The sequence below is a fragment of the Pyxicephalus adspersus genome, chromosome 3, assembly GCF_032062135.1.
Source record: "Pyxicephalus adspersus chromosome 3, UCB_Pads_2.0, whole genome shotgun sequence".
In the NCBI taxonomy this organism is placed as follows: domain Eukaryota; kingdom Metazoa; phylum Chordata; class Amphibia; order Anura; family Pyxicephalidae; genus Pyxicephalus; species Pyxicephalus adspersus.
This window is the reverse complement of record NC_092860.1, coordinates 14,868,387-14,893,329: the sequence shown is the minus strand read 5'-3', so window position 1 is coordinate 14,893,329 and position 24,943 is coordinate 14,868,387. Positions and strand designations below refer to the sequence as shown.

Genomic DNA, 24,943 nt, shown 5'->3' with positions numbered 1-24,943 from the left:
ATATATATGAGATAAATATATATGAGATAATTTATTGAAAGGTCCCTTCAATTCAGGTGTTCAACTTATTTTTTTATAACCATAATTGTAATATAATATTTACATTATTATATTATAATATTTATAAAACACTATTTAAAATTTAAACACTGTAAAAAATGATTCACTGCATAAAGTATTTTTCTAAAATCTGCAGTGCTGTAGTCATAGCCAGCAGGGGGTGCTGTGGCTCTATTATATTATACAAGCTGCAAGCTCCAATGCCATCATGCTGCTGTTGGGTTGCAATCACTTATCACTCTCTCTCATAAAAGCATTCTCTGTTGTCTGTGTGCCTTTAGTACTATGGTTTTTAATAATGGCGGTTAAGGTTTTTAGGCCTTTTTATCTATTTTTTTTCTTTTTCAGACAGCATCTTCAGTATTTGTAAAAGGGATGTTGGTGTTCAGTTTTTTTAACCTAAGTCATTTGTGTATATTACAGAAAGACATTATTGTGTTGCCTTTTCTCTGCTTGTATAGAATTCTGCTGTCTGCTTCCCGCCTTTATGAAATGAACAAACATACATTGTTATACACCAGGGAAAATGGAGCTCCATACGTACAGGCTGAACAAAAGTTGTTTGCTGCTGCTCTAGGACATGGCACAAAGAGGCTTCCTGGGCATAAAAGAATCTTGTACATGGCAGAACTGAACAACAGCATACCAAGCAACAAATACACACCTGGTCCAGTCCACTGGTATTGGAAAGTAGCTAGGAAAATAGCAGGATGGGCATACGGGGGACAAGCAGCACTCTGCAAATGTCTGGAGGCCCTAAATTAGGGACCCTTTCAGAGTTGTGGTCTAAAACCGCTTGTTTACCCCGCTGTGCCTCCAGAAGTGGCAAACTGGCCCTCAGGTCAACACATTTATCTGCGTTGCCCTTGGGATTGCAGTAGCTGCACAATTGTTTTCACAATTGAGGAAGAACACCAACCATACAGCAATAAGCAGCATGCCACAATCCCAACACAACGCAAATACAACTGTAGGCGTAGTTCTCAGTGTCTCCTATTCTGGTGAATGGGAGTATTGTTGAGCATGTGGTACATATCTGCTGTTTGCCTCAAGTCTGAAGAATGCTTGGGGTGAAGGTTGGGTATATCTCAGTGCAGCTGCACAAGAGCCCCAAAACATTCCTCAGCCAGCAGGGTGTCCTGCAGCAACTTGCATAGTCCTTGGCTGCCAGCCTGCCCTCAGTTGACTGCTTATGGTGCTGCTTGTACACTAGGGGTGCATGCTGCAAGCTTCCATCCAAGAGCAGGCTTGCAGGCAAGGATGTGTGAGTTGCTGCAGGGCACCCTGCTGGCAGAGGACTGCACCCCCTTGGAGACCTGCACAAACAGACCTGCCAGTAGGAGCGAGGAAGGGTACATTGAAAGAGTGAAGAAGAGAAAAATTGGGGAGAGATGGTGGGGAGAGATGGTGGTAGAAAGAGAGAGACCTGGGGTTGTGTCTGCCATTGCCTGGGGTAAAATACATTCTAAAAGATTTGTTTTTAAATGCTAGCAGGAGTTACAGGTGCATTTTACTTTCACTTTGGGTATGTTCTTACAAGTCCATTTGACCCCCAGCAAATTTGGTGACCATGCTATGTTCAGAGTCAAGTCCTTGCAACTCAATGAGCCCCTCCCTGACCCCAACAATTTTTGGTACCAATATCAGGTAATAGGCTTTGAAATAGAATCTTGGGATGGGATCTCTCCTATGATTGTGGGCCATTTCTTTTTTTTTAGGGACCCTATGTCATATAGCTGGTCTGATCCACCAAACGTGGAATGGAAATCCTTTGCTATTGATTAGCAAATGTTTTAGGTCCTGAAGCAGATCCATTGCAGGTTTGCTGGATCGCCCAGGTTCTTCCATGGTAGTCTATTTTTTCCATTTTTTTTAAATCAGGTCCAGTGCGGGTGGTTATATCCAATTTTTGCCATGTAAGGGTTGGGTAATTGTTTATTCCTCGGTACAATAAAAGCTGTAGCTGTGTGTTTCTTTTTTCTTTGTTGGATACTTTTAGTGTGAGAAGTTCAGTAAATATTGGTTTTCAAAGGTTGTGGTCACACAAACAGGTTTTTAAGTTCAAAGTAATCGTGATGATATTGTTATCATGCTGACAGGATCATCAGGATAAACCCATCATACCAGCGCTGTTATCACACTGGAAATATAAAGCAGAACTTCATATATATCAATAAATGCTGTTTTTTATTTTCACTTCTGTGACATGATGGAGGGGTAACACTAGGGGTCAGTGGTGCTGACAGTATAAAGGATGTCATTGGTCTGTTGCTACTACTCTATTGTCCAATCACAGACTGAGGGCGGGGAGGTGACCTGTGTGTGTGGCTTCATTTAGTACAGAATAAGTCAGGTCACCAGGATGGCTGCAGAATGAAATATATTTTAGGACTGGATGGAGAGGAATTAAAAATCATTTGATCTTAATATAAATTTAATTTATGTATTTAGCTGTTTGCTTGGAATTCAACATTAATATATAAAATGATATTGAAAAAACGTATTTGTCCAAATCAATTAATCCGACATCATCAACCCATTGGATGGACAAGTGTATCTTAACCCAAGCATGAAAACGTAATATATTGCAGCTTGCCAGTCTTGGTGGTTGCCTTAGTTTTCATCTTTTCATGTTTGCTGATCCTGCCAGTAATAACCTGTCCTAGGATGCCAACACCTACTCCCTGTACTGTATCTATGGAAGGGCAGCATGGTCATCCCAGGGCAGAGAATGTGTTAGGTGAGGTCAGAACACCTTCCTCTGCTCAATTCTGCATAATGGAGGTGTTCTGTAGTCAACAACGGTGAACTTGGCAGGGATGATAACACTACCTGGGATTTTAATACAGTGTGACGAAGATCGAGGAATTTCTGGCTGGATCAATGGGTATTTTCCTGCATGGATCACTCAGATATAACAAAATGTGCTCAGTGCTTAACAAAGCAAGAATGAGCAAATGGGTGTTTTTGTTTTTTTATTTGTTGGTTTGTTTATTTGGTTAGTTTTGTTTGTATTGTGTGTTTTTTTGTTTTGTTTATTAATTTGTTGTTTGTGTTTTTTTTGTTTGTTTGTTTTATTGGGAGTTTTGTTATATATGTTCTGCAGGACTACAGATCAACATCCTTCTGTATTATAGACATACATAGGGGAGTGATACTTTTAACAGACTTGCCATCCCAGGGTGACAACGCTCATTCTCATGGTACAATAGGCGTTGTCACCCTAGGACAGTGACTACGAAAAGAAAATGCATGCAGCCACCACATCTGGTTATATATATATGTATATGTATATATATATATATATATTAGATTGTAAGCTCTTCGGGACAGGGTTCTCTCCTCCTGTATCACTGTCTGTACTAGTCTGTCATTTGCAATCCCTATTTAATGTACAGCGCTGCGTAATATGTTGCGCTATATAAATCCTGTTTATTAATAATAATAATAATAATAATAATATACTTTTTTTTTTTTTTGCTTCGGTTTCGATCCACTGACCCTCACCCCACCACTTTGACAAAACACGCAAACACGAATGCCGCTATGGAGACAAGACTCTCCAGCTTAGATGAAGGCGCGTGCGTGTTAATGTCAGCCCTCCCGTTGTGCCGCTTGACAATGTGAAGATTTGATTGCATTCGCAAGGTTCTGATTTCTCCTCCATCCCCCCCCACTCCGCAGCTGGAACGCAATTCACAATGAGATGGCAGAACAAAAATAGGTCATAGTGCATTCATGCAGCTTCACTCACCTCTCATAGAAGTCACTTCTGTAGTAATCAAAGTCAAAATCATAGCCGCTGTGAAGAGAATAGAGGGAATTTTAAATTGCAAGCACACTGGGTAAAAAAGAAAAAAAAAAACGCGGTGTGGGTAGGGAGGGGTCAGGGTAAGCGGTTACATGGAGAATATCTGTTGGCGCTTTTTCATAATACCATTACCCCGATCTGTGGTGTATTTCCCCTGGGCCCTCTATCCAGCAGCCTCACGCTATGGCCCCCAGTATCCGTAGAACACTAAATTACACATTAAAGGAGTCATCCATATTTAACCTGTCCCCTGCTGGGAGAACCTACGGGTCTGCAGAATACGGCCCGATATGAAGGGGGCTATGCTACACCATCAGCATATATTAGGAACGATCATTACCATGCACCTCTCATAGCGGGTGTGCAGAAGAGTTAAAGAGAAAGAATATTGGCAGCGATATATTCATTTTTAGAACATTAAGGCTGCGTTCAGAATGATCGTGAGGTTGCAGTGTGGTTACTGCTTCCTTATGCCACTCCCACCACTGCCTCCGTGGGATTCTACATGCAGCAGCCCAATAGTAATGGGGGCATCAGTGAATGGTTCAGTATTGCTTACTGCTACCCACTGTCAAATTTGCAAATAATGGTTCTTTAGGAAGCAGTGCAAGTGGCCGAGCAGCTGGTAATGTGCAAGCCACTGGGATCCACATAGGATCACTTGATCCTCACTGCAGCTTGAACCTGACCTTTCTAAACTGGTGTTGATTTACCTAAATGCAAACAGATACAACAACCTCCTTATGTCATTTGCATTTCTGCTAATTCTGGGATTGGCATTTATCACAACCTTGTCTGGCATGGCAGGAAACCTATTTGTCTGCTGCATTGCAGTCCAATGTAAAGGTCTCCTCCTACCCCTATTATGTGATTAAACAGTGAAAGGAGAAACTGCTGACTGATAAGCGCTCACCTTTTCTTAGGCTGGGTACACACGTGCAATAATTGAAGTTGGAAAGGATCTTTTACGATCCTTTCCAGCGACTAAGGACTGCACGATGCATGAACTAGCACCGTTCTGCTCTATGGAGAGAGGAGGGGGAGAACGACGGAGCGGCACCCTGCTGCACACTCTTCCCTTTTGCTTTCATTAAGATCATTCATCGTCCATCGTCCGTGAATCCGCGAGGACAGTCGTTTTGACGATGGACGACAGGCACTGTACACATGCGAGATTCTCATCTGATATCGGCCCTGAGCCCCTTATCGGACAAGAACCATTGGACATGTGTACCTAGCCTTATGCTATCAGCATGTGTCATATCTGTGTTTGGCAGCACAACCGATTGGCACATTTGTATTGCTTTCTCAGCATTGCTGTATCCTGTTCGGGGGCATTTTAGACTTGCAGTAAACCCCATTGTTGTACCGCATGCTCAACCATGCTTCTAACTGGATGGAAGAGGCTGAGAACTATTTTGTGCACATAGTCGCAGCACGGTTACTGGAAGCGACAGGTTGCACAAGTGCAATGGCAACATTGCAAACACATAGGCCTGTGGCACAGTTTACTATGCGCCTGAAAACATCCGCAAAAGTGGCTTGGATGAACATTAAAAAAGGGACAGATTCCTTGTAGTTTGGAGACTACTGTGTAGTGTAAAGCAAAGTGTCTGTGCATGTGTGGTTTGATCTCTCCAACCCATTGGTAGTTCATATTATTGCTCTATAATTGTGTGCCAGCTGGCAGTGGTTTAGCCTTGCCAGGGCTTACGTTTACTATATCTTACTTGACACACAGTATGTCATTATTGCACACCCACCTGATCCCATTCCCATTGTTGAATGTATTATTAGGTCTAGTTGGGCTATCATTGACATCACTGGCAGTATTTACATACATGAAAGCCCATGCCATTGCCCTCAGATCGGGAATGCATCTAAACCCAATTAAAAGATTTCAGGCAGTTGCTTTTATAGGGTACCCACTGCCCCTCCCCAATTGTCATAAGGTGCAGAGCCATTATTGTCCATACTAAGACAAGAAGCTGGAGCATTGTTGCAGAGCCAATTCTAGGGTGCATGGAGGCAGGAAATGGATGAAAATCTTGAGTAGATCAGCTGCAAAAATAGGCGCAGGGAGAGGGGCTGGGAAACCAAAAGCACGAAAATGGCAATTGATTGATACATTTCATTAGCATTGTCATCCATTTAGAATGTATGTCTGAAGGACCTTAAGCATCCATACTGGCTATGGGCTCAATGTAGAGAATAACCAACGAAGGAAGCCCCTGATTTCCTGAATGGTCTTCCTTGTCCATGAAATATTCTTTGCAGCAGTTGTCAATTATCAGTAGACATATTCTTAACTTTGATGGCAAGCAGAAACATGACTTGTCATTTGATAGATTAACAAAACAATGCTGGATGTCAGGCACACAGCTACATATCCATATAAAATAGATTTATGGAAACTGTTACCTGCCAAAGATTGCATTTCCATCCACCCAGTACACAGCTCTGCGACACAACTTTGCCTGGCAGAGCAAGGGGACCAGACATTTATTTATTTGAATTATCACATACAGGTCTTGTCCCTCTCCAGACTTTGACTGGACAGTAATGGCAAAATCATAAAAAAATGAAATGCCCCGAACACTAAACTCATCAGATCGTCACTGGTATAGCTCAAACTGTATGCTAGGATATTCAAAATGGAAATGGCAAGGGAAAACATGGATACACAGATCAATTTAAAAATATATATTACACTGACATGGACACCTGAGGTCCCAGGCTTAATCAGCACAAACATCACATCCAGAATAAAACAAACTGGATACACCCCAAGCCAAGTTTCGTCTATAGCCGACATTGGAGAGAATAATTCACATCACAACTAGAAAAAGGGCTAAAGTTTTACATGTCCCTATGTGAATCCACATCACCACTAACGCGTTTTGGGGCTCGTTGATCCTATTTATAAAATAAATAGTTTAACCTGCACTAATTTATACAGCAAGGTTTTGCCTTTTCATCTCCCCATTACTCTGCTCTTTTTGCCTATGAGCATGTCTCTCTAATCACAGGCATTGCTGAAGAACTGAATCCTGGTTCCTTGTGCTGTTTTTGCCTTCAGCTGCTTCTAGGAATTCATACATATATATGTAGACTCATGGTATACACAGGCCATGGTATAATTACTGCAGTATAATATATATATATATATATATATATAATATATAATAATAATAATATAAATATATATAATTACTGCAGGGATATATGATGGTTGTGCCGGCCATCATGGTAAGGTGGCTGGACTGGTGGAGCAGCTCATTAAAAAAAACTTGGGATGAATATTCTGAAATGATGGAATTTCTCAACTGGATCAGAGCCAAGTCAGAATGTTTTTGTTCCAAACACCACTAATCACATATGATCAAGTACAGAGCTAGATCAATTTGTCTTTTTCGATCTGTTTATGGTTCAGCTTAAAAGTGTTATAAAACCCCATTTTACGGTCCCCCATCCCTTCAAAGAGCCCGCCTTCCCTTTTCCTCTTTTTCCTTTTTTGGCCACCTTGATGGTTCGGGATGACGTCATACCCGTGTAGGTGCATGGTAGTTCATTCAGTCCTGGCAACCACAGGGGAAGTCGGGATTGCAGGGTATCCTGGCATCCAATGCTGGACTGTGCACAGCTCAGTGATTTTTTTTTTCCGTGGAGCGATCAGGCGGGTAAGAATGCTTATTGTAGAAGGTGCATCACTTTTCTCCTTCTGCAATATTGCCACGCCTGACCCAAAGTTTTTAAAAGTTGAACTTTAGTTCCGCTTTAACAAACCAAAATTTATGGTCAAAAAAGTAAATATTCTAGAAGCTCAAAAATGAAAAAAAAAAAAGATAAAAACCTCATGTAAGTCATTAGCAATGAGCCTGTATAAACACCATGGGGAATAATTATAAAACCATAACCTGATATTCACTGCAGGAAGGATGTTTTGGTGTATATGTTTTTTAAATGATGCTAAATGATTCACCACCAGTGAAAATTAGGGTAATGTCCCCTAGACAGATTTTTCTTCAGGTAGAAAAAACCTAGTGACTCCTGCTCTTGTTATTTCAGATTGATCAGTACATTGATGATTCACGCCAGCATTTCTTATTCCGTCTTTGCAATGCTAGTGATGAGCAGTGAATTCTGCGGGTATATATTACACAGCGTTGCCATCTTATGTCAATATCGGCCACATATTAAATGATTTCCGCTATTCTTCAGTCACAGGGCCCTATTTGATCCCTGGCCTTCACACCGCTAGCTGAGCCTTTCTCTCCTCCGATGGTAATGATGCTGTTTAACCAATCCTCTTTTGAAGTCATCTGTAATTTACACTCAGAGAGGCACGATTTTACAACTTAATGGGATTGGGTTTGGATTTTTTTTTATACCAGGGCCCTGATAAATCCTTAATATGAGAAATCCAATAATTATTTTAATTGCTTCTGAAATGACTGCAAAACCGCTAGTGATTTCTTTTATACTTTTCAGCCACACTAATTGGTTTTAAAAGATAATTATAGCATGATAACCCTTTTTTACAGCCTAAGGGGAGACTCTGTGCAAATATAGAAGATTCCAGCCTGGCCGGTGACATTCAGAACAATGTTATGTGTCGGTGCTTCCCAGCAGTGCCCACCCACAAGGCACGCTTTCAATTTGTTACTGCTGGAATGCCAAGTCTTAATTAATGGGCTGAAAGTAAAACGGATGGCATCGTCCAGATGCCCTCTCCTAACAGGCTGTATAGAATTCAGTTTCTTTTTCTTGTAATAGATGGAAAATTAAAGGAGAGATACTTGGAAAACACTCAATATGTATAGAGCAACTTTTTTACCCCCGAGGAACCCTTCAAATTATGTTCAGGTCTTGGGGAACACCTGCTAAAACAAATTACCTGGGGATCAGTGGGAAAAAGCTTCTTATATTATTGGAAAGAATGGCCACTTACATTTGGATTTTAATTGCCACCCTTATAGAAAACACAAAAGCTCTGTGGTGTCATGAAACTGGCCCATGAGATCAATAAGCAAAAGTTCAAGGAACCCCCAGCAACCTCTGGAGGAACCCTGAGGTTCCAAGGAACCTTGAATGAGAATAGCTGGTATAGACTGTAGTAGTTGGTTAGTGGTCCAACTGAAAAAACACTTTTTGTCCTGACTACATTGAATTGGATGACTGTAATTATTAAGGAGGTAAAGGCTGTCATTGGGGCACACACAAGAAGATCCTTCCAATTGGATTTCTGATCTGATAAAAAAAGATAAGATCTGTCCATGAAGTGCAAATGAGAATGGAAGAACTGATAATTTGCATTATACTTATAGTTTTGGTTTGGGGTTTAAATTTGCTTTACGGGTAATATTTTTCAACAAGACTATTGGACAGGAAGCACAACATGCAGACTCAGGCAAAGGAACAGACAAAAAGAGGTAGCTGCCTTAGGTGTTTCATCAAACTCCTACTGCATTTTTTTTCTAGTCTTCTGCAATAGTTAACATTTTACCTGTATAGTGCAGCTGTGGCTCTCTTCAAACCTTTGGGTCTGCTGGGCTTTGGTTCTCCAGCCATGTTAATATCTGTAGAGAAGAAGAAAACAAAACAAAATTAAATCAAATTTGTCCAAGTATGATTGAGAGCTATGAACATATGTTACATATAAACTATCAGGGATCGTTCTTCCTAAGACTACCTGATGACTTGAAGTTCTTAAAGACAAAAAGATGCCACCTGATTATTCTAGGTTGGATTTGGGGGCAGTGTTGTGTTTATTGGGGCCAAGCTAAAACCACCACCCAAAAGTGGTCAGGAAAATGGTGAAAGATGATAGAGATAACTTTTCTTAAATCCTATTGGCCTCATTGCTTTTTGACCAACTCTCTGCAGAAGCAGCACCCAATGTCATACTGGCCTAAAAGGGCAAATATTTGGATTTGTCAGGTGTAGGGAGTTTTGGCACATGTGAAATACGCCTTTCAAGAATTTCATTTTTAATCTCAATGAAAAGGTTGGAAAAGGTTGCCTTTTAAATCAGCAGTCACAATGATTGTTTTTCAATCTGTACCTTTCTAGTTCCCAGTAATGCATCAACCCTCATCAGTATTTAGGGCTGCCCTAGATATCAGATGAGAGTATCTCAGTGTCCAATAAGGCCAGTTTTCCTTGATAAGGTAATGCTTTCTAGTAATAAGTACAGCCAATTTTATAGCTAGTAGAAGTAACCGGAATTTTGTGGGGTGTTTTCTTTGTAATCCATTGCCTAGCTGTTCTCAAAATAATACATGCAACTCTATCTCCAGTCTTCATCTCCTCTCTGATGCTGCCTTCTGAAGACATATTGCTCCATTGTCCAGTGCCAGTCCTCCTCCTGAATGAGTAATGCACAGTGTCATTTCACTCTCTTGCTGTGTGTGCAAAGTGCCAAAGACCTTCACCTTATTGTGGTCTTCAGGGTGCAAAGTGACTGGTGGCAGTGAGGGTTCAGGGCAAGGAACTGGTAGAACTGGACTTTATCCTGCTGCCTCCTAGGAATAACTAGGTCAAGTATTCCAGGAGCTGTGTCATTAGGGGGCATTCTATAACCCGGCACCCTATCCTATGGCATGCTCCCCAATGAAGTGCTCCTGGATTCAAAGATCAGGCATCCGCCAGAATAGACTGAAACATGAACATGCATGAGGCAGCAGAATGGCAGAAAAGAAGAAAACATGGGATTTGGTGAAGGCATAAGTATTTCTTTTGGATAAAAGAACATGGCGTATGGATGAAGAACATGGTGTATGGATAAAAAAAGAACATGGCGTATGGAGGGGAAGGTCCACTTTAAGCCTAAACATGTTATTCAGCGCTTTAAAAAACATTTTTTACATTTTTAAAATGCCCATAATTGTTTAGATACAACTTCTCAAGCTGCCAGAAATTAAAAGGGAGAAGCAGATGTTTGGAGATAGGCAATGCAGTCAGTAATTCTTACAGTCCATGTTATACATGAGGTCAATAAATCTTATTTTTTTTGTGTTTTCCTGACTGTGTCTCCCAAGCTGACCTTGCTGTGCCCTGTCTGATGTATGCGCAGCTGCCTGCTCCAGCCACCATCCTGCAAATCACAGCACGCAGCTGACAAGCAGTGCTACAGCAGTAATCTAAGTGTGGCGGTGTGTGCCAGCCCTAAGAGTACCTGCCATATATTACTGCAGCCACTGCCAGGCCAAGGAGGGCATGCATATATATACTGGAGAACCCTGCATTACTTCATGCACAGAGACATAAAGCATCTTCATGAGTCATTGCAAAGATTTACTTCTCTGTCTACAATGGCCAAATCATTATTAATGTCATTTTCTAATATTTGCTTGGGAGAGGCTGATAACCTGCAGTACTATCTTATCGGCAAGTATGCACAAGGATATCTAATGTTGGCTATGTGACAATAAACAAGAGGACATCACAATCTTTACAAATTGTTATAAAAAACTATTCAAAATTAACAAAGAATACAAATCAATGTAATGAAATTTCAAAGGAATTTCCACTAGGATAGTTCCTTTTTTTTTACATTTAAAGAAAGATGTTGCAAAATTCCGATTATTTAAGCAGAAGGTAATATAAACCCCAAGACACAACTGACTAAAGGAAGTTTTTACATATTAAAGCATAAAGTCAAATCTCGCCTTTAGTTTAGGAGAACTTTTCTGTCTACAGAAATCTTTTTTTTTTATAAATAGAAAACATTTGAAATTAGCAGTTCAATTCTGGCATTTAAAGCACAAACTCCTTTAGTGACTTTAGGAGGATCCATTGGGAGTCTTGTTTTTGTAGGAGCTGGAATCTATGGGTTATGATATGCGCCCTCTCTAATGTAAGTGGCCCAATAAGAAATTTTAATGTTTCTTTATTAGGGTACTAACCTTAAATTGCATGCTGCTGCTTGTTAAAGTTGGGGAAAGAAGGTGGAGTTACTTTTGCCACCCAAAATAAGGAAAAAAGCTGGTACCCAGTCATGGACCTTGTTTTCAAAAGCTATGAAAGTGGGTGGCAAAATGGGAAGGAAAATACAGAATTTTAGAAGGAAAAGAGATATAAAGGCACCTTAGGGTTGCATGGTGGAAGCTTTCTAAAATGCTGACCAGGCAAGGATGACCTCTTGCCTGCCCCCACTCATTATTGTTCTGCAACAGTCCTTGGGACAATGCTAGTGTGGACGGGGGCAAAGTTGAAGAACAGATAAAAAGGAAAACTAGATCTGATACATAATCCATCTGATGATTAACAACAGTAAATATTAATAACATGAGTAAATATTGGGACATTGATCAGAATTGGCAGAAGTAGAAGCTAAAGGCCTGATTTATTAAGGACCCCCAGGACTGGAGAATATTGACTATCATGGGTGAACCTAGGATGGATGTCATAAAATAATTTCCTATTGTTTGGCAAATGTTTTCAATCACTGAACAAATCCATTCCAGGTTTGCTGGATCACTCAAGGTATCTTCTGCAGTCTTGGAGGTCTTTAACCCAATATTCATCTGGGCCACACATGCACCTGATTTAATAATCTAAAGAACTAAGAAAGTGGCATAACGTGATCAGGAGGACCCATAAAAGGATCAGGAGGCCCCGTTTATTTCAAGTGTAGAGATTACAGAGACAATGTAAAGACTATACAAAGAAAGGTCAGGCTCTATGGACTATCTGTAAGTATTTAGTAATCTTCGCTACCCATAGCCCACTATACCATAACAATGAAGTCTTGCAGAGTGCTTTCTATTTTTTGGCCTGCTGCAGTGCCCAATGGATGGTACATTTGGCGCTGATGGCACAATGTTAAAGGCCCATAGAATGTCCAACTATAAAAACGCTGATCCATGTTTATTTAAAAAATGCATAAAGAACTACCAGTAATTTCCAATCTAAAGGGTATATTGAGACTGTTGATCATGATATGGTTCTTGGTGTGCAAGATTGTGGTAGGTGTAGTGTGGTGGTCTGTAGTGAAGCCACCAATATAGGACAAGTCTTATTGGAATGCATACAACTCTAGATAAATGTTCATAAGATTTATGGACACACTATGGATAGGACACAAGCAACCCATAATTGGCATGAGTCAACCAAGCAAACGCAGACAACGGTTGCTGCTTTGGAAATGCACCCATTTAGCAAGCACGTACCTAAAGTAACATCATACAAAAAGGTAAAGTTTGGTCAATGATATTTCCAAAAAAAGATTTGATGTTCAGTAAACATATCTTAAAGTCACACTGACCACTTGAGGAGCTGAGAAATGTGCACGTTTATTTCAATCCATAGAAATTATTCCAGCAAGTGAAATGTCAGCAGAAAATTAGCTAGCACTTTGGCAACTCTAGTTCATCCTACTGCACTCTACCTACTTCCTTAAATTGCGTACATTTTATAGATGCAGCATTGAAGGGTGCATTAGTTTCCTTGGAAGAACATGGCTGCACATTTATTGCTGTCTACAGTGAGGTTTTAGATAAAGACCAACATGTTTTCATGGGTAAAAGCATGACACTGCAACCTGTCACTGCAATTATGCTAAATTATTCTACATTAGGCGGGTATAATGCCATAAGCAGCAATAGAATAGCAGAAGGAATGGAAATAATCAGGGAAGAGTTCTTGGAGCCCACCAAAACATACTGCATATTGCACTGGGAACCAAAGGAACATGGGAGTAGTACAAAGGAGCTCATGGGACCATTACAGAAATTGACACTCTATTTCAAGATGATCACCTGGACTTTTTTTGTATAGGGATTGGGAGCAAAACAATAATACTGTGGATAAGACTGGGCCTATTGAAATTGGCTAAGTAAGCTGCTAGAGCAATGAATGTTGTAATGCAGCAGGTGATAAAGTCAAAATGAGCAGATGTGGTTGCATTTACTCAATGTAATTTACAGATAGTGGAAGATTTTGGACAAGTAACTACATAAAAACGCGTGTCCAAATTGGTTATTTGGCCATGCATTCTTTGGCCTGATTTATTAAAGCTCTCCAAGGCTAGAGAGGATACACTTTCATCAGTGAAGTCGAGTGATCCAGAAGACCTGGAATGGATCTGGTTCAGGATTGAAATCATTTGCTAACAAATAGCAAGTAACTTTTAGGAAATCCATTCTAGGTTTGCTGGTCACCCAGCTTCACTGATTAAAATGTATATTCTCCAGCCTTGGAGCACTTTAATAAATCAGGCCCTATGTCTGCTGCATGAGCCATCTATGCCTGTGATGTTTGCACCCTCATCTACATCCACTATGTATTTAGGTGTTGCACTCACTGTAGGTGCCTGAACCTACTCTACTTGCTTTGTTATGTGGGATGGTTATAGATGTCCATTGTTTAGTGCAGGTCATCAGAATCCTTTTCAATGGCATGAATAGTATTCAGGATTTAATTTTATAAGTAAAAAGGGTAGCATTCTATCACTTGTTTCAGGACACAGAACTGATGTTCTATGCAGAGACCTTTCAATTAATATAGACCTATAATATACCAGCCAATAAATTATCTTAGGAGGTGCTTGCTTTGTCCTTAAACTAGTGATCAGAAACAGGTTATCAGCCTACAGCACAAGGGCAATTCCAAACATTACCCTTATTGATATTCTAGTCTCAGCAAGGTCCCTTTAGGGATAGCGGGAGACAAGCTGGCTATTTCACTCTTTGACCTTTCAGCCTCTGCTATAACATCCTTCTCTTGTTTGAGCAAGCTTTTGCAATGGAGTGCAGAATGCTAAGGAGTCCTATTAATATACAGCACCATTATATTAAGCAGCGCTGTGCAAAGTTCATAGTCATGCCACTAAGTGTCCCTCAAAGGGGCTCACAATGTAATACCCCTACTGTAGTCATATGTCTTTAATACAGTCTAAGGTCATTTTTTTGGGGTGTAGCTGATTAACCTAAATGCATGGTTTTAGAATGTGGGAGGAAACCCACACAAACACGGGGAGAACCTGCAAACTCCATGCAGATAGCGTCCTGGCCGAGATTCGACCTGGGACCCAGCGCTGCAAAGGCCGGAGAACTAACCTCTGAGCCACCATGCTGTTTTAATATGTAGAGTTATGTATGCACAGTGGCCAATTCAAGTGTTGCCTAGCCAAAGTCCTAGCATTGTTCTGATGATAATCAAGAATAGAATTAGTGGACAGGCCAATCAATGATACTTGTAGTGATCTTGCTTAAAAATCTGGCCTAGGGGGTCTACCTGAAGACAAACCTATATCAGAAAAATTATCTTTGTTTTACCTGGATGTTTCTACTTACCCAATGTCTGCCCAGCCAATACGCGTCCATTTTCCCCAATAACGGCTCCCCTTGCATGTCTCTCATTCAGATACTGTACAAAAGCATATCCTTTGTGCACCGAACATCCTACCACCCGGCCATATTTTGAGAATATGGATTCTACATCACTCTTCTTCACCACTGCTGTGTTCAAGTTGCCAATAAAGACTCGTGAATTCAAGGACTTGGGATCGTTTTTGTTGGTAATGTTGCTGGTTGCGGCTTTCAGGGACATTTTCTCCCCTGAGGCTGGAGAAACAATGATCAAAGTTAAAAGGTGAGAAATAGAAAAATTATAACAGACATTAAAATAGCTGATCTGTTTCTGCTGAGGTATGTCAATAAGCAGGCTAGTTGTAGCACCAGTGATGGCCTTAAAGTCATATAGCCAAAATAGCCCTATGGGCTATACACTGTGAGGATTGTCACCCTAAGATAGAAAGTGGATTACTGGCAGGGTCACAGTGTAAAACTAAAAGACGCTTGAAGAAAACTAATGCAGCCACTACATCCTGGTAAGACTGGTAAGCTCCATTTTTGCTTTTGGTATTTGCATTGATTTTCATATATTGAACTTTCTACTGCAGTGTTTCTCAACCAAGGTTCCATGGAACTGTAGTGTTTCCTCTAGAAGTTGTTAGGGGGTCCTTAAGCAATGAGCACTCTCAGGTCACTTATACCATTGATCTTTTTGGCTATCTGTAAGGGTGGCAGCCTTACCAATGGCCATTAATGTAAATAGAGATATTTAGAATTATGCTTTACCTTTAATAGACCAAATTGTTAGTTTTTTAGGTACCATTTTTAATTGCCGCCTGCCGCCTGGGATTTTTCCAGCCCTGCAGTATATGGTGCATGTGTAGTGATGCAGGATAATTCAATCTTCTAAAACATCTCACTAATTGCCTTGTAAAAGCCTGAAGAGTATGACATGTTTATTTCAATTTACAGTTATCTCTTCGTAAACAATGCAAGCAGCCATGCATGTAACATGCAGTATACTGGAAGTGACATCTCTCTGAGATCTACTTCTGTTATTGTGATGGATGAATATATAAATACATAAGAGGGATTATGGCAGAGATTTAAGAAGACTTGTCTTCTGTCATTTATTCCCTATTCAAACTCTATTAAATGCTTTTTCTACCTAAAATGGCCACATAACCTAAACAATTGTATTCGTATGTTAAATATTAATGACTTTTATAAAAAGACAATGCTTTTATCTGCTGTGTGTAAGTTAAATAATTTAAAGTGCTTCTATGGGTAAAGGAGAAAATGACATTTATAAGGCAGTCTGTCAGGAGCATTAATATGGTGGATTTAGTTTTGCTGAGTCTTTCTGTAATGTAGTTTATTACCTGTTGTTCTTGCTAAGTAAGATAATGGAAAAACCATGGTGACCACTCTATACAATCTTCAATGAAATAAAACACTAGGGTGTTATATGGTGGATAGGGCATTCTTGTATGGATGGTTTATAATGGTCTTTAAAGCTTAATTCCAGGCTCAGCATCACCATACTCTTTATACTTTATTGTTTGAGTGGGTAGGGCTATCCACTGGGTTTTTTAACGGCTTGCTGCACTTTACAATATCCAGAATTCACTTAGTATGAGGCCATTCTGTCAGTAGCAGTTGTTGGCTGCAAGTCTGTCCATTCTTGCATTTTGTACCCATGATTGCCTTTCAGGTTTTTTCAGGGTTAGGGTGATAATGGACATACAGTGTGGTTTGAGGTGCAGCCATAATCCAACAATCCTTCCAAAAGTAACTCTTACAAGCACTTTATAAACTGGAAAGTTTACTTTTGCCAAGCTAACAAGCATTTGCAGATAAGGGAAACAGGAGGTAAGTCTTCCTATAACTTTGCCATGCCTCTTGTATAGATACAAGGAAGATAGAAGTTGAGGAACCCACAAGGGAACTTATGCAGAATGCTAAGGCTGAGCAGATTTTAGCAACCTTTCCAAAAATTTGGCCTATTTGGTAACCTTTTTGTTGAAATGCCACCAATTTGCAAATATTCAACCCTTCTGGTCAGTCAAGTCTGTTAACCGCACCGCATGCTGTAGTTCTTTCCAGTTTGTTTGTCTTGTAGTGACATGCAATTTACTGTGGATCTACAATGTACAACTGGGGGATCAGGTATTCTACACATTCATTAGTATGGTATATATGCAGCATCTGGGAAGCAGCAACAAGGAAATACAATTTCAACACATAGAAAAAGTAAGTATAGAACCTGTTCCATTGCAGTTTTACATACAATTGAAGTTATAGTGAAAGGGTCACTTTACGACCAAAAAGGGGACATTCTTAAGGTAGCACAAGAGATACTTTTCCATTTGAATTGTTAATAGCATGTCTTGCTTCTTTCAACACAAACTGCCTACAAGTGTTTCCCATTTATATTGACAGGCAAATAGACAACCTTGACCAATGGCAACCATCCCTATTTAATGTACAGCGCTGCATAATATGTTGGCCCTATAAATATCCTGTTTAATAATAATAATAATAATAATAATAATAATAATAATAATGTGATCCCCTTTGGTTTACTGCAGGAGCATAAAAGCTGTAGCTGGCCCCCTGGACATCCACCAGTCCTAGGTCGGTAGCCTTCTGGCTGTCTAGGTGTCTAGGTAGCCTTCTGGCTGATCTGGTTAGGGATGTCTTTTAATCGCACTGGAAATGATTTGATGGTCAAATGCAGATCATTTACAATTAATTGATGGGTGCAATTGACGTGCAGTTGACCTATTTGACTTGTATCTGATCTGCTTTAAGCTGATTTTGCATTTACAGGTGAAGCTGGTCATTACTGGTCCTAATAGTAACTGGGCTTTTCCAATCGATTGCCTCCCTTTAGACCTGTCCATAAAAAATATCTATTAGTAGTCACATTCAAATCAACTCATTCTTGTATAGAAGATGTTACACAGTTTTTTAAGCCACTTCATTGGTTTGAATTTAAAACTGATAAAGTAGCTTGGAAAGCTGTCTTTAATGTTACAAGTCCATTTAAATTATAAGTGAAAAACTTCAGACATACAGTATGACATAGCAATTATTAAAGTATTAAACCCAATACAACGTAATTCAAAGTTCAGTAACTGCACTTGGGATCTGGCGCTGTGCTTCTACATGGTCACTTAATTTCTAGATGACTCCAGATATCGTTATAATTTACAGGTACGTCATCCGAGCCATAACGAACCATTCTACTCCATGATATGTAGCTTATATGCCTGTCATTGTTCTGATCTTCTGACATCTGTGCACATGGCGCCTGCTAACCTTGGCGTGTAGTAACCTTGCCTTGACCGCGTTCTGCTCTCGGGAGAAATGAAAACTGTTACAATGAGCAATTTATTAAAACAGAAAGGAAGGCAAATGATTAGATTTTGGGCTTAGTCTGCATGTGTCAGTCATCAATTAAGCATAAAAAAACACTCAGTGAACTGATGGCTTGTTAAATGAAAATCATTTCCTGACAAGAGGCAAAGCTTTTAGAAATGTATTATTAAATCACGCAATTATGGGATTTCAACTGATGAATGAGAGACATTGATCTGTGCAATGTCTGGCTGCATTGGATCTGCAATGGGAAAGGAGGAGTGATACACACAATGTAACACAACACTTAAGTGTATGTGTGTGGCTGTATCATTGCACGCTAAAATGGAAATGGATTTTGCCTTGTATAGAAAAGCCTGACGCTAATAATTAAAAGGCGATTTGAGGCTATGATATGAAACCATTATCCTGTAAGAGCTGTGAAAAGGTGGAATGGTCCTCGAGAGGTTTTAGCAGAAGAGGGAATATTGTTTTAAAAAGGTTGCCTGTTTTCATGTAAAATGTTTATTAATAACAAAATATAATGGAGTACTTACATTCATGATAATACAAAGCTGTTAGTAGAAAAGCCTACCTCCTGCCAGCACACTGCCAAGAAGAACCTTTCTACTCTGTATAAAAGCAAGGGTCTCTGTGCAGAGGTCCAACAAACCCCCTGTAGGTTACAACTCCACTGAATATGGATCAAAAGCTCAGCTAATTGCACAACTATTGGTCAGAGTCAGCAGGAGCATGCCAACCTGGTGCAAAGAGACCACTGCTTCCACTGAAAAGCCTATACCCTTACCTGCATACTGCAAAAAAGGACCATTGTTCTCTATGTGCAAGCAATGGTCTCTCTGAAGAGGTCTGATATAACCCTAAAGTTTTAAGCTAGAATTCTCCACCAACCAAGGAGCAAGACTTGTGCTAAGTCAGCAAAAGCATACAAAATTGGTGCTGATAGCCCACTACTTCCACCGAAAAGCCTATGGCCTTTCTGCATACAGCTGAAGGAGCATTGTTCTGTTTGGAAGCAGTGGTCCTGCTGCAGAAGTTTCACTAGAGCTCTCCACTGAACAAAGAGCAAGAGCTCTGTCTAAGCCAGCAGAAGCATACTGGTGCAGAGACCACTAAAAAGCATATCCTCTGCCAGAATACTGTGTGGAGGCAGTGTTCTCTCCGAGAAGGTTTGGCAGACTACTTGTCCGTCATAGCTAGTGCGCTCTCAATCATCCACTGATTGCACAGCTATTGGTCCAAGTCAGCAGGGGGTGTGTCATACCTGTACAGAAAGACTACTGCTTCCTTACAGAAAGCAAGGGTCCTTCTCTTAGCATGCTGGCAAAGGTCATGCCTTTTTACTCTATTCTATTCTAAAATAAAAGATATGGAACACTTTTTGTTATTATGCATTTGGAATGTATCTAGTCATTTCAAACTAAAAGATCAATTAGGCAGTTGGGTAATTGCCATGTTTGGCCTTGACCACAGGTGCTGGTATATATGGGAGCATGTTCTGATCACAAAAGAATTAAAGACTAAAAAAATCCTGTTCAGGGTGTTGAATGCATAGACGTGTGTGGGGGATGGAGCTCAGCAGGTCTTCCATAAAAATTTAGGATGAGTCATACATTTGTCACATCAGAGCTGTGAGATTTAAAAGCAATGGGAACCCATTAATATAACATTGGCTGTATAAACTATGGCAGTTTTATTCAGACATGGATTTCCTGCTGAGGACTGGAGGATCCGGATGTTTGATAAACTAGACTAGATTGCGAAAATGCATTCTTCAATTCGGTTATTGGATTGAAACAATAGAAATACAAATTTTCTTACAGGCATCAAACTGACTGGTGAATGTCATGTATTTTTGCAGCCTTTTTCAATAGGGCAATAACAGCCAATAGGATTTTATATTGAATAGATACCGGTATGTAAAATCCTATAGATTACTATAAGATACCTTGCTTTTGTATTTTTTTGAAATCCTAAATTCTGCTTTGCAAGCTTGTCTGCACAAATAAAGCATCGGTAGATCACCTTGTACAGATCAGTAATACTTTGAGCCTAGGCCATATGCTGACTTCTCCTCGGGGGCAGGGTTAGGAGGTGGATTAAACCATGGATTTTGAAGACTAAGGACATCTAGTGGCATAAGAGAATTACTGCAGGGGATAGACATTTACGTCTTAATGGTCTTTTAATTTTTTTGGCTCAAATTCTGGTTTAAGATGGTACTTTACCCTATAATAGTTTGGTACTGTGGACGATATATGCACATCGTAGATCAGTATTGGTAAGGTAGATCTTGGAGGACTGCTATAAATGGAACCCATTCATTCTAGTTTAGAGTTGTTATTGTGCTATGACAGAGATTGATATCATACCTTGTACTAATTAGTATTATTAATTACCCTTATTTTGTAGTCACATACAAACACACCACAGCATGTAGCCTCTGGATCCCTAATGAGATGTTCCCATATGAAACATGCATCCGTGCTCTGATGTTGTGTATTAGTTGATTAGTTGGCTATAATTTATTTTTAAGGTCATGAATAGTTTTGGTGAACCTATAAAGCCACTTTTGAAATCATTATGAATATATTACAGCAGTAATCAGCACTTGCTTAAAATAAATCTAAAGCCAATTATTATATCTCATGTAAACTTTAATATATTAAAGTGAACTAGTCCCTTTGGGGCCAAAAGTAAAGTATCCCAGCATATAACAGTAGATGTAATGCATACACCATGATGGTGGCCCTCTTGTGCAAACAGCTCAGTAGCTGACCCACCCCTGCGGAGTCCCAGCTACTTTGTGCTCCCAGAACAGCCTTGTTAATTGGAGCACTGTGCAGGAGGTATGCCAGATGTTTGGTGAGCAGAACCCTTGCACATTGTGTGAGAGCCGTAAGCGGAATGTATATATAATACATAAAACAAAAAAAATGTACTGCAACAAAGCTAAAATCAGACATGCAACCTTTTCCCATTGCAATGGACTCCATCATATTTGTGTATTATAAATGAATAGCACTGCAACACATTTCATCATGGCATGCCCCTTCACTCGTATGCTCTCTCTATATACATATTTGTCCTTTTTATTAACAAAATGTTCCCAAATGAACATAATCTTATATTGCAGAAATTTACTTTCCGTAATTTTCCTTTTAAAATGTCACACTTCTGAATCAAATTGCCTCCTCTTATCCCACCAAATCTAAGTAGATCTATCTGGTGTAGAATAATACAAGCACCGCTTCGCTGTGTGTAGCTGTTCATTGTAATCACTTTGAATGTTCTAATTTTGCAATTTGGCAGAGAAGCACCAGGGATCATGGCACGGAGTGCAAGAGGTGGATACCACGTCTGCTCCAAGTCCAGACTTCAAATGATAAAGCATCATTTATATATGCTATTCATTACACGTCTGTCTCCTGCTAATGACTATTTTTTTCCTCTTTTCTCTAACGAGCGCTTAATGAGCTTTTGGATTAAAGGATGTTAATGCTACTTCTTTGATCTGAACATGGGTATTTATGATTCCATTTTAAAGTGGAATTCCAGGCCAATAATAACTAACCCTCTTATGTCCAGGTATGTATGCATACCAAATAATTTAGTGTTTTTTTTAAATTGTGTTAGTATAACTTGGTGAAATCTATATTTATGCTATCTTCCTACCTTCTTCTGCTCAGACTTCTGGTAGGTTATGTTGGTTGATTAGGCTCTGTATTTTTACCAATAGAATCAGTTCTTGAGGTTTTAAAACATAATTATTTATTTTTTTAAATATTGACTTGATTAAAATGTTGACTTTTAAAAATAAAGAACTAAATCCTGGTGTAGCATTAACAATTCACCCATTGGTATATTGCTGTCCATTTTTTATACTTCCAGGAACCTGGTGCCTATAGGGACACACGTCCAGTGAAGGGATAATATTTTACAATAAATGCATATAAGTTTTGTATGTACCAATATAGTCAAAACTAGAAAAGGAAAAAAAAATATTTTGTAATCCTATTTTCAACCCTTAGGGGAGCTGTTGCCTCACTTTCCCATGTTCTAGGCTATCCTTTGTCACTTTAATGAAGAAATGCTTACAAATCTCAAAAAGATTCAGACCAGAGTCCAAAAACCATGAATGATGTTCAAAGATACAAGTCCAGTTTTCTCCACTGAATTTCTGATTAGGCAGTTGGATAACTTTTATCATCCACACTTCACAACACTTTTAACAACCTGCAACATGCAACCCATTATGAACCAGAACCACCTTCAATTAAAGGTTTTTCAACATTATCACAGCAATGTTGTAAAGAAACCTATCCATATGGTGATGTTTCCTCAATTCACAAAGAGTGACCTTGTATTCCCCCATGCAACCTAAAGCAAATAACACACTGATCTGCACTGAGACCTTACAATAAACAACAGTATGACAAATATGCTCATGCCTATAGTTATTAGGTATTGTAAAGCTAAAGTTCTGCTTATATACCTAACCTTTCTTGGTCCCCCAGCAATCAAAATGCTAATGAAATTACTAATAACATTTTTACATTGTAATGATGCCACTTCATTAAAAAGCAGCTACAATGCAGACAAATTAAGGTTGGTGGGAGAAGCCAACAGGGTGCTATGCATGGCTTCCTGTACAGCAGTATTTGTTGACCTTTTTAACATGGCGAAACCTTGAAATAACTTTCAGGTCTTCAGGGAACCCTTCTATAATTACTATATCCACAGCTCACAGTATGTTAGTGTGGTTGTCATGGGAAGAATTCCTCCTACATTGCTGGTGGGTAGAAAGAACGTCACCATTACAGATAGCCAAAAAACCACTGGTGTCCCTTAAACTGACCTGAGAGGCACAAATCGCTCATAGAACCCCTAGCAACCTCTGGAGGAACCCTAGGGTTGGAAGGAACTCTGGTTGAGAAATACAGCCATGAAGGTAAGCTGCGGTAAGCTCACATGTAACGCCAAACCTCCATGATTGAAAGAACTGAAAGTCAGTGAATATAAGGGGTCTGTTGGGCTAGTAAGGAAATACCCAGCTGATACTGGACGTCCTCCAGCCAGGAAAAGGGAAGGGCTATCTGCCCTGATGCAGCTTCTAATGCACCATGTGAGCATCAAAAAATCAGAGTAACCAATTTAAAATCAGAGAAGTCAAAGCAAGTAATTTAGGTATAGAAGGGAAGTCTGCAAACTGCAATACTAGAGGTTGGAGTCCACCTTTAATATGAAGCCTTGCAGAATTTACAAAACAAAATAGTGCTATAAAATCTTATGACAAATCACACAACCTAAAATACTTTTGCACCTACAGACCCAACATTATAATGCTTTAAAATAAAAACAGTTTTTAAATAATAGTACAATAGTATTTCCTAGTGCAGGGAACTGCTGTTTTTCTACCATTAAGTCTTTTTTTTTATATATTTGTTGGAAATCATAACATGAGATCCCTCTGTCCTTCTGACGTTTTCTGGTAGTTTTATGGTTCAGCTCAACCTTCTCTGTAATTTCCACTTCAAAACAAATATTGTAACACTACAATGCTGGGCCCATTAACTAATAATAGGGCTGATTCGAGGGTTTCCATGGCAACCACATCTCCATGGTGGAGCCAGGCCTACAGGCTTCATCTGTTGCCGTGGAGACTTAGGTGAGCCTTTTAGCTTTTTTTTTTCCCCATCATGCTTTTTTTTTTGTGTTGATGTGGTGCAATTAGTAGACAGAATAATTTGGTAATTACATATACCCATACAGCATTTTCCTAATCTGATACGCCTAACAAGAAGAAATACCCTAAATTAGCACTGACAACTGTAATTACTACAGTAATTATTTAATTTTGTCTACCAGTTTTTGTACTAGTAGAATCATAATACACATCGTTTATCAGTGGTAAAAGCCATATCCTCTGGTTGTCATGTCTGTACTAAATATCTCCATTTACCCAGCATTTCATGAGTCGAGGGTTTTATTAATGAAAAATCCCAATTTAAAGGTTATCATAAACATGGATCAGTTTATTGACCGTTGTACCCCGACCTTTGTAGTGTGTGCCAACAAACCAGTCATCTCCCCTATTACTAAGAAAACTGCATGTTGGTGGACCAGCAAGAAGCTTGGGGATGGAAGGCTGAGCTGAGCTGTTTCTTTAGGCAGGATGCCTAAAGAATTCGTTTTGACCCCCTGTCCTTCTCAAATCATGGTAACCATCGCCCCCAGTCATTTCACCTCATCACAGCACATCCTTCACACTTCTTCATGGCATCCCTGTCGTGCCCACCTTACCATCTCCCTAAATTGTAGCCCATCGCTTCATTACCACCTCTCCTCCCAGTGGCAATGCATCCCTCCAATTGTATCCCAGTGCTAGCAT

General features: G+C 39.7%; 1 protein-coding gene across 4 annotated transcripts in view; it reads right to left on the bottom strand.

Moving 5' to 3' along the window:
* Positions 1-24,943, bottom strand: part of RALY (RALY heterogeneous nuclear ribonucleoprotein) — a 107,321-nt gene that overhangs the window by 11,284 nt on the left and 71,094 nt on the right. For 3 of the 4 annotated variants that reach the window (XM_072403689.1, XM_072403687.1, XM_072403688.1), the window contains exons 3-5: positions 15,169-15,438; positions 9,378-9,450; positions 3,815-3,862 (exon numbers count right to left, since the gene is read on the bottom strand). In XM_072403689.1, coding sequence (XP_072259790.1) covers positions 3,815-3,862; positions 9,378-9,450; positions 15,169-15,424 — 377 coding nt within the window. In that variant the 5' untranslated portion in view covers positions 15,425-15,438. The remainder of the gene's footprint in view (positions 1-3,814; positions 3,863-9,377; positions 9,451-15,168; positions 15,439-24,943) is intronic. The other variant, XM_072403690.1, reaches the window with a different exon arrangement.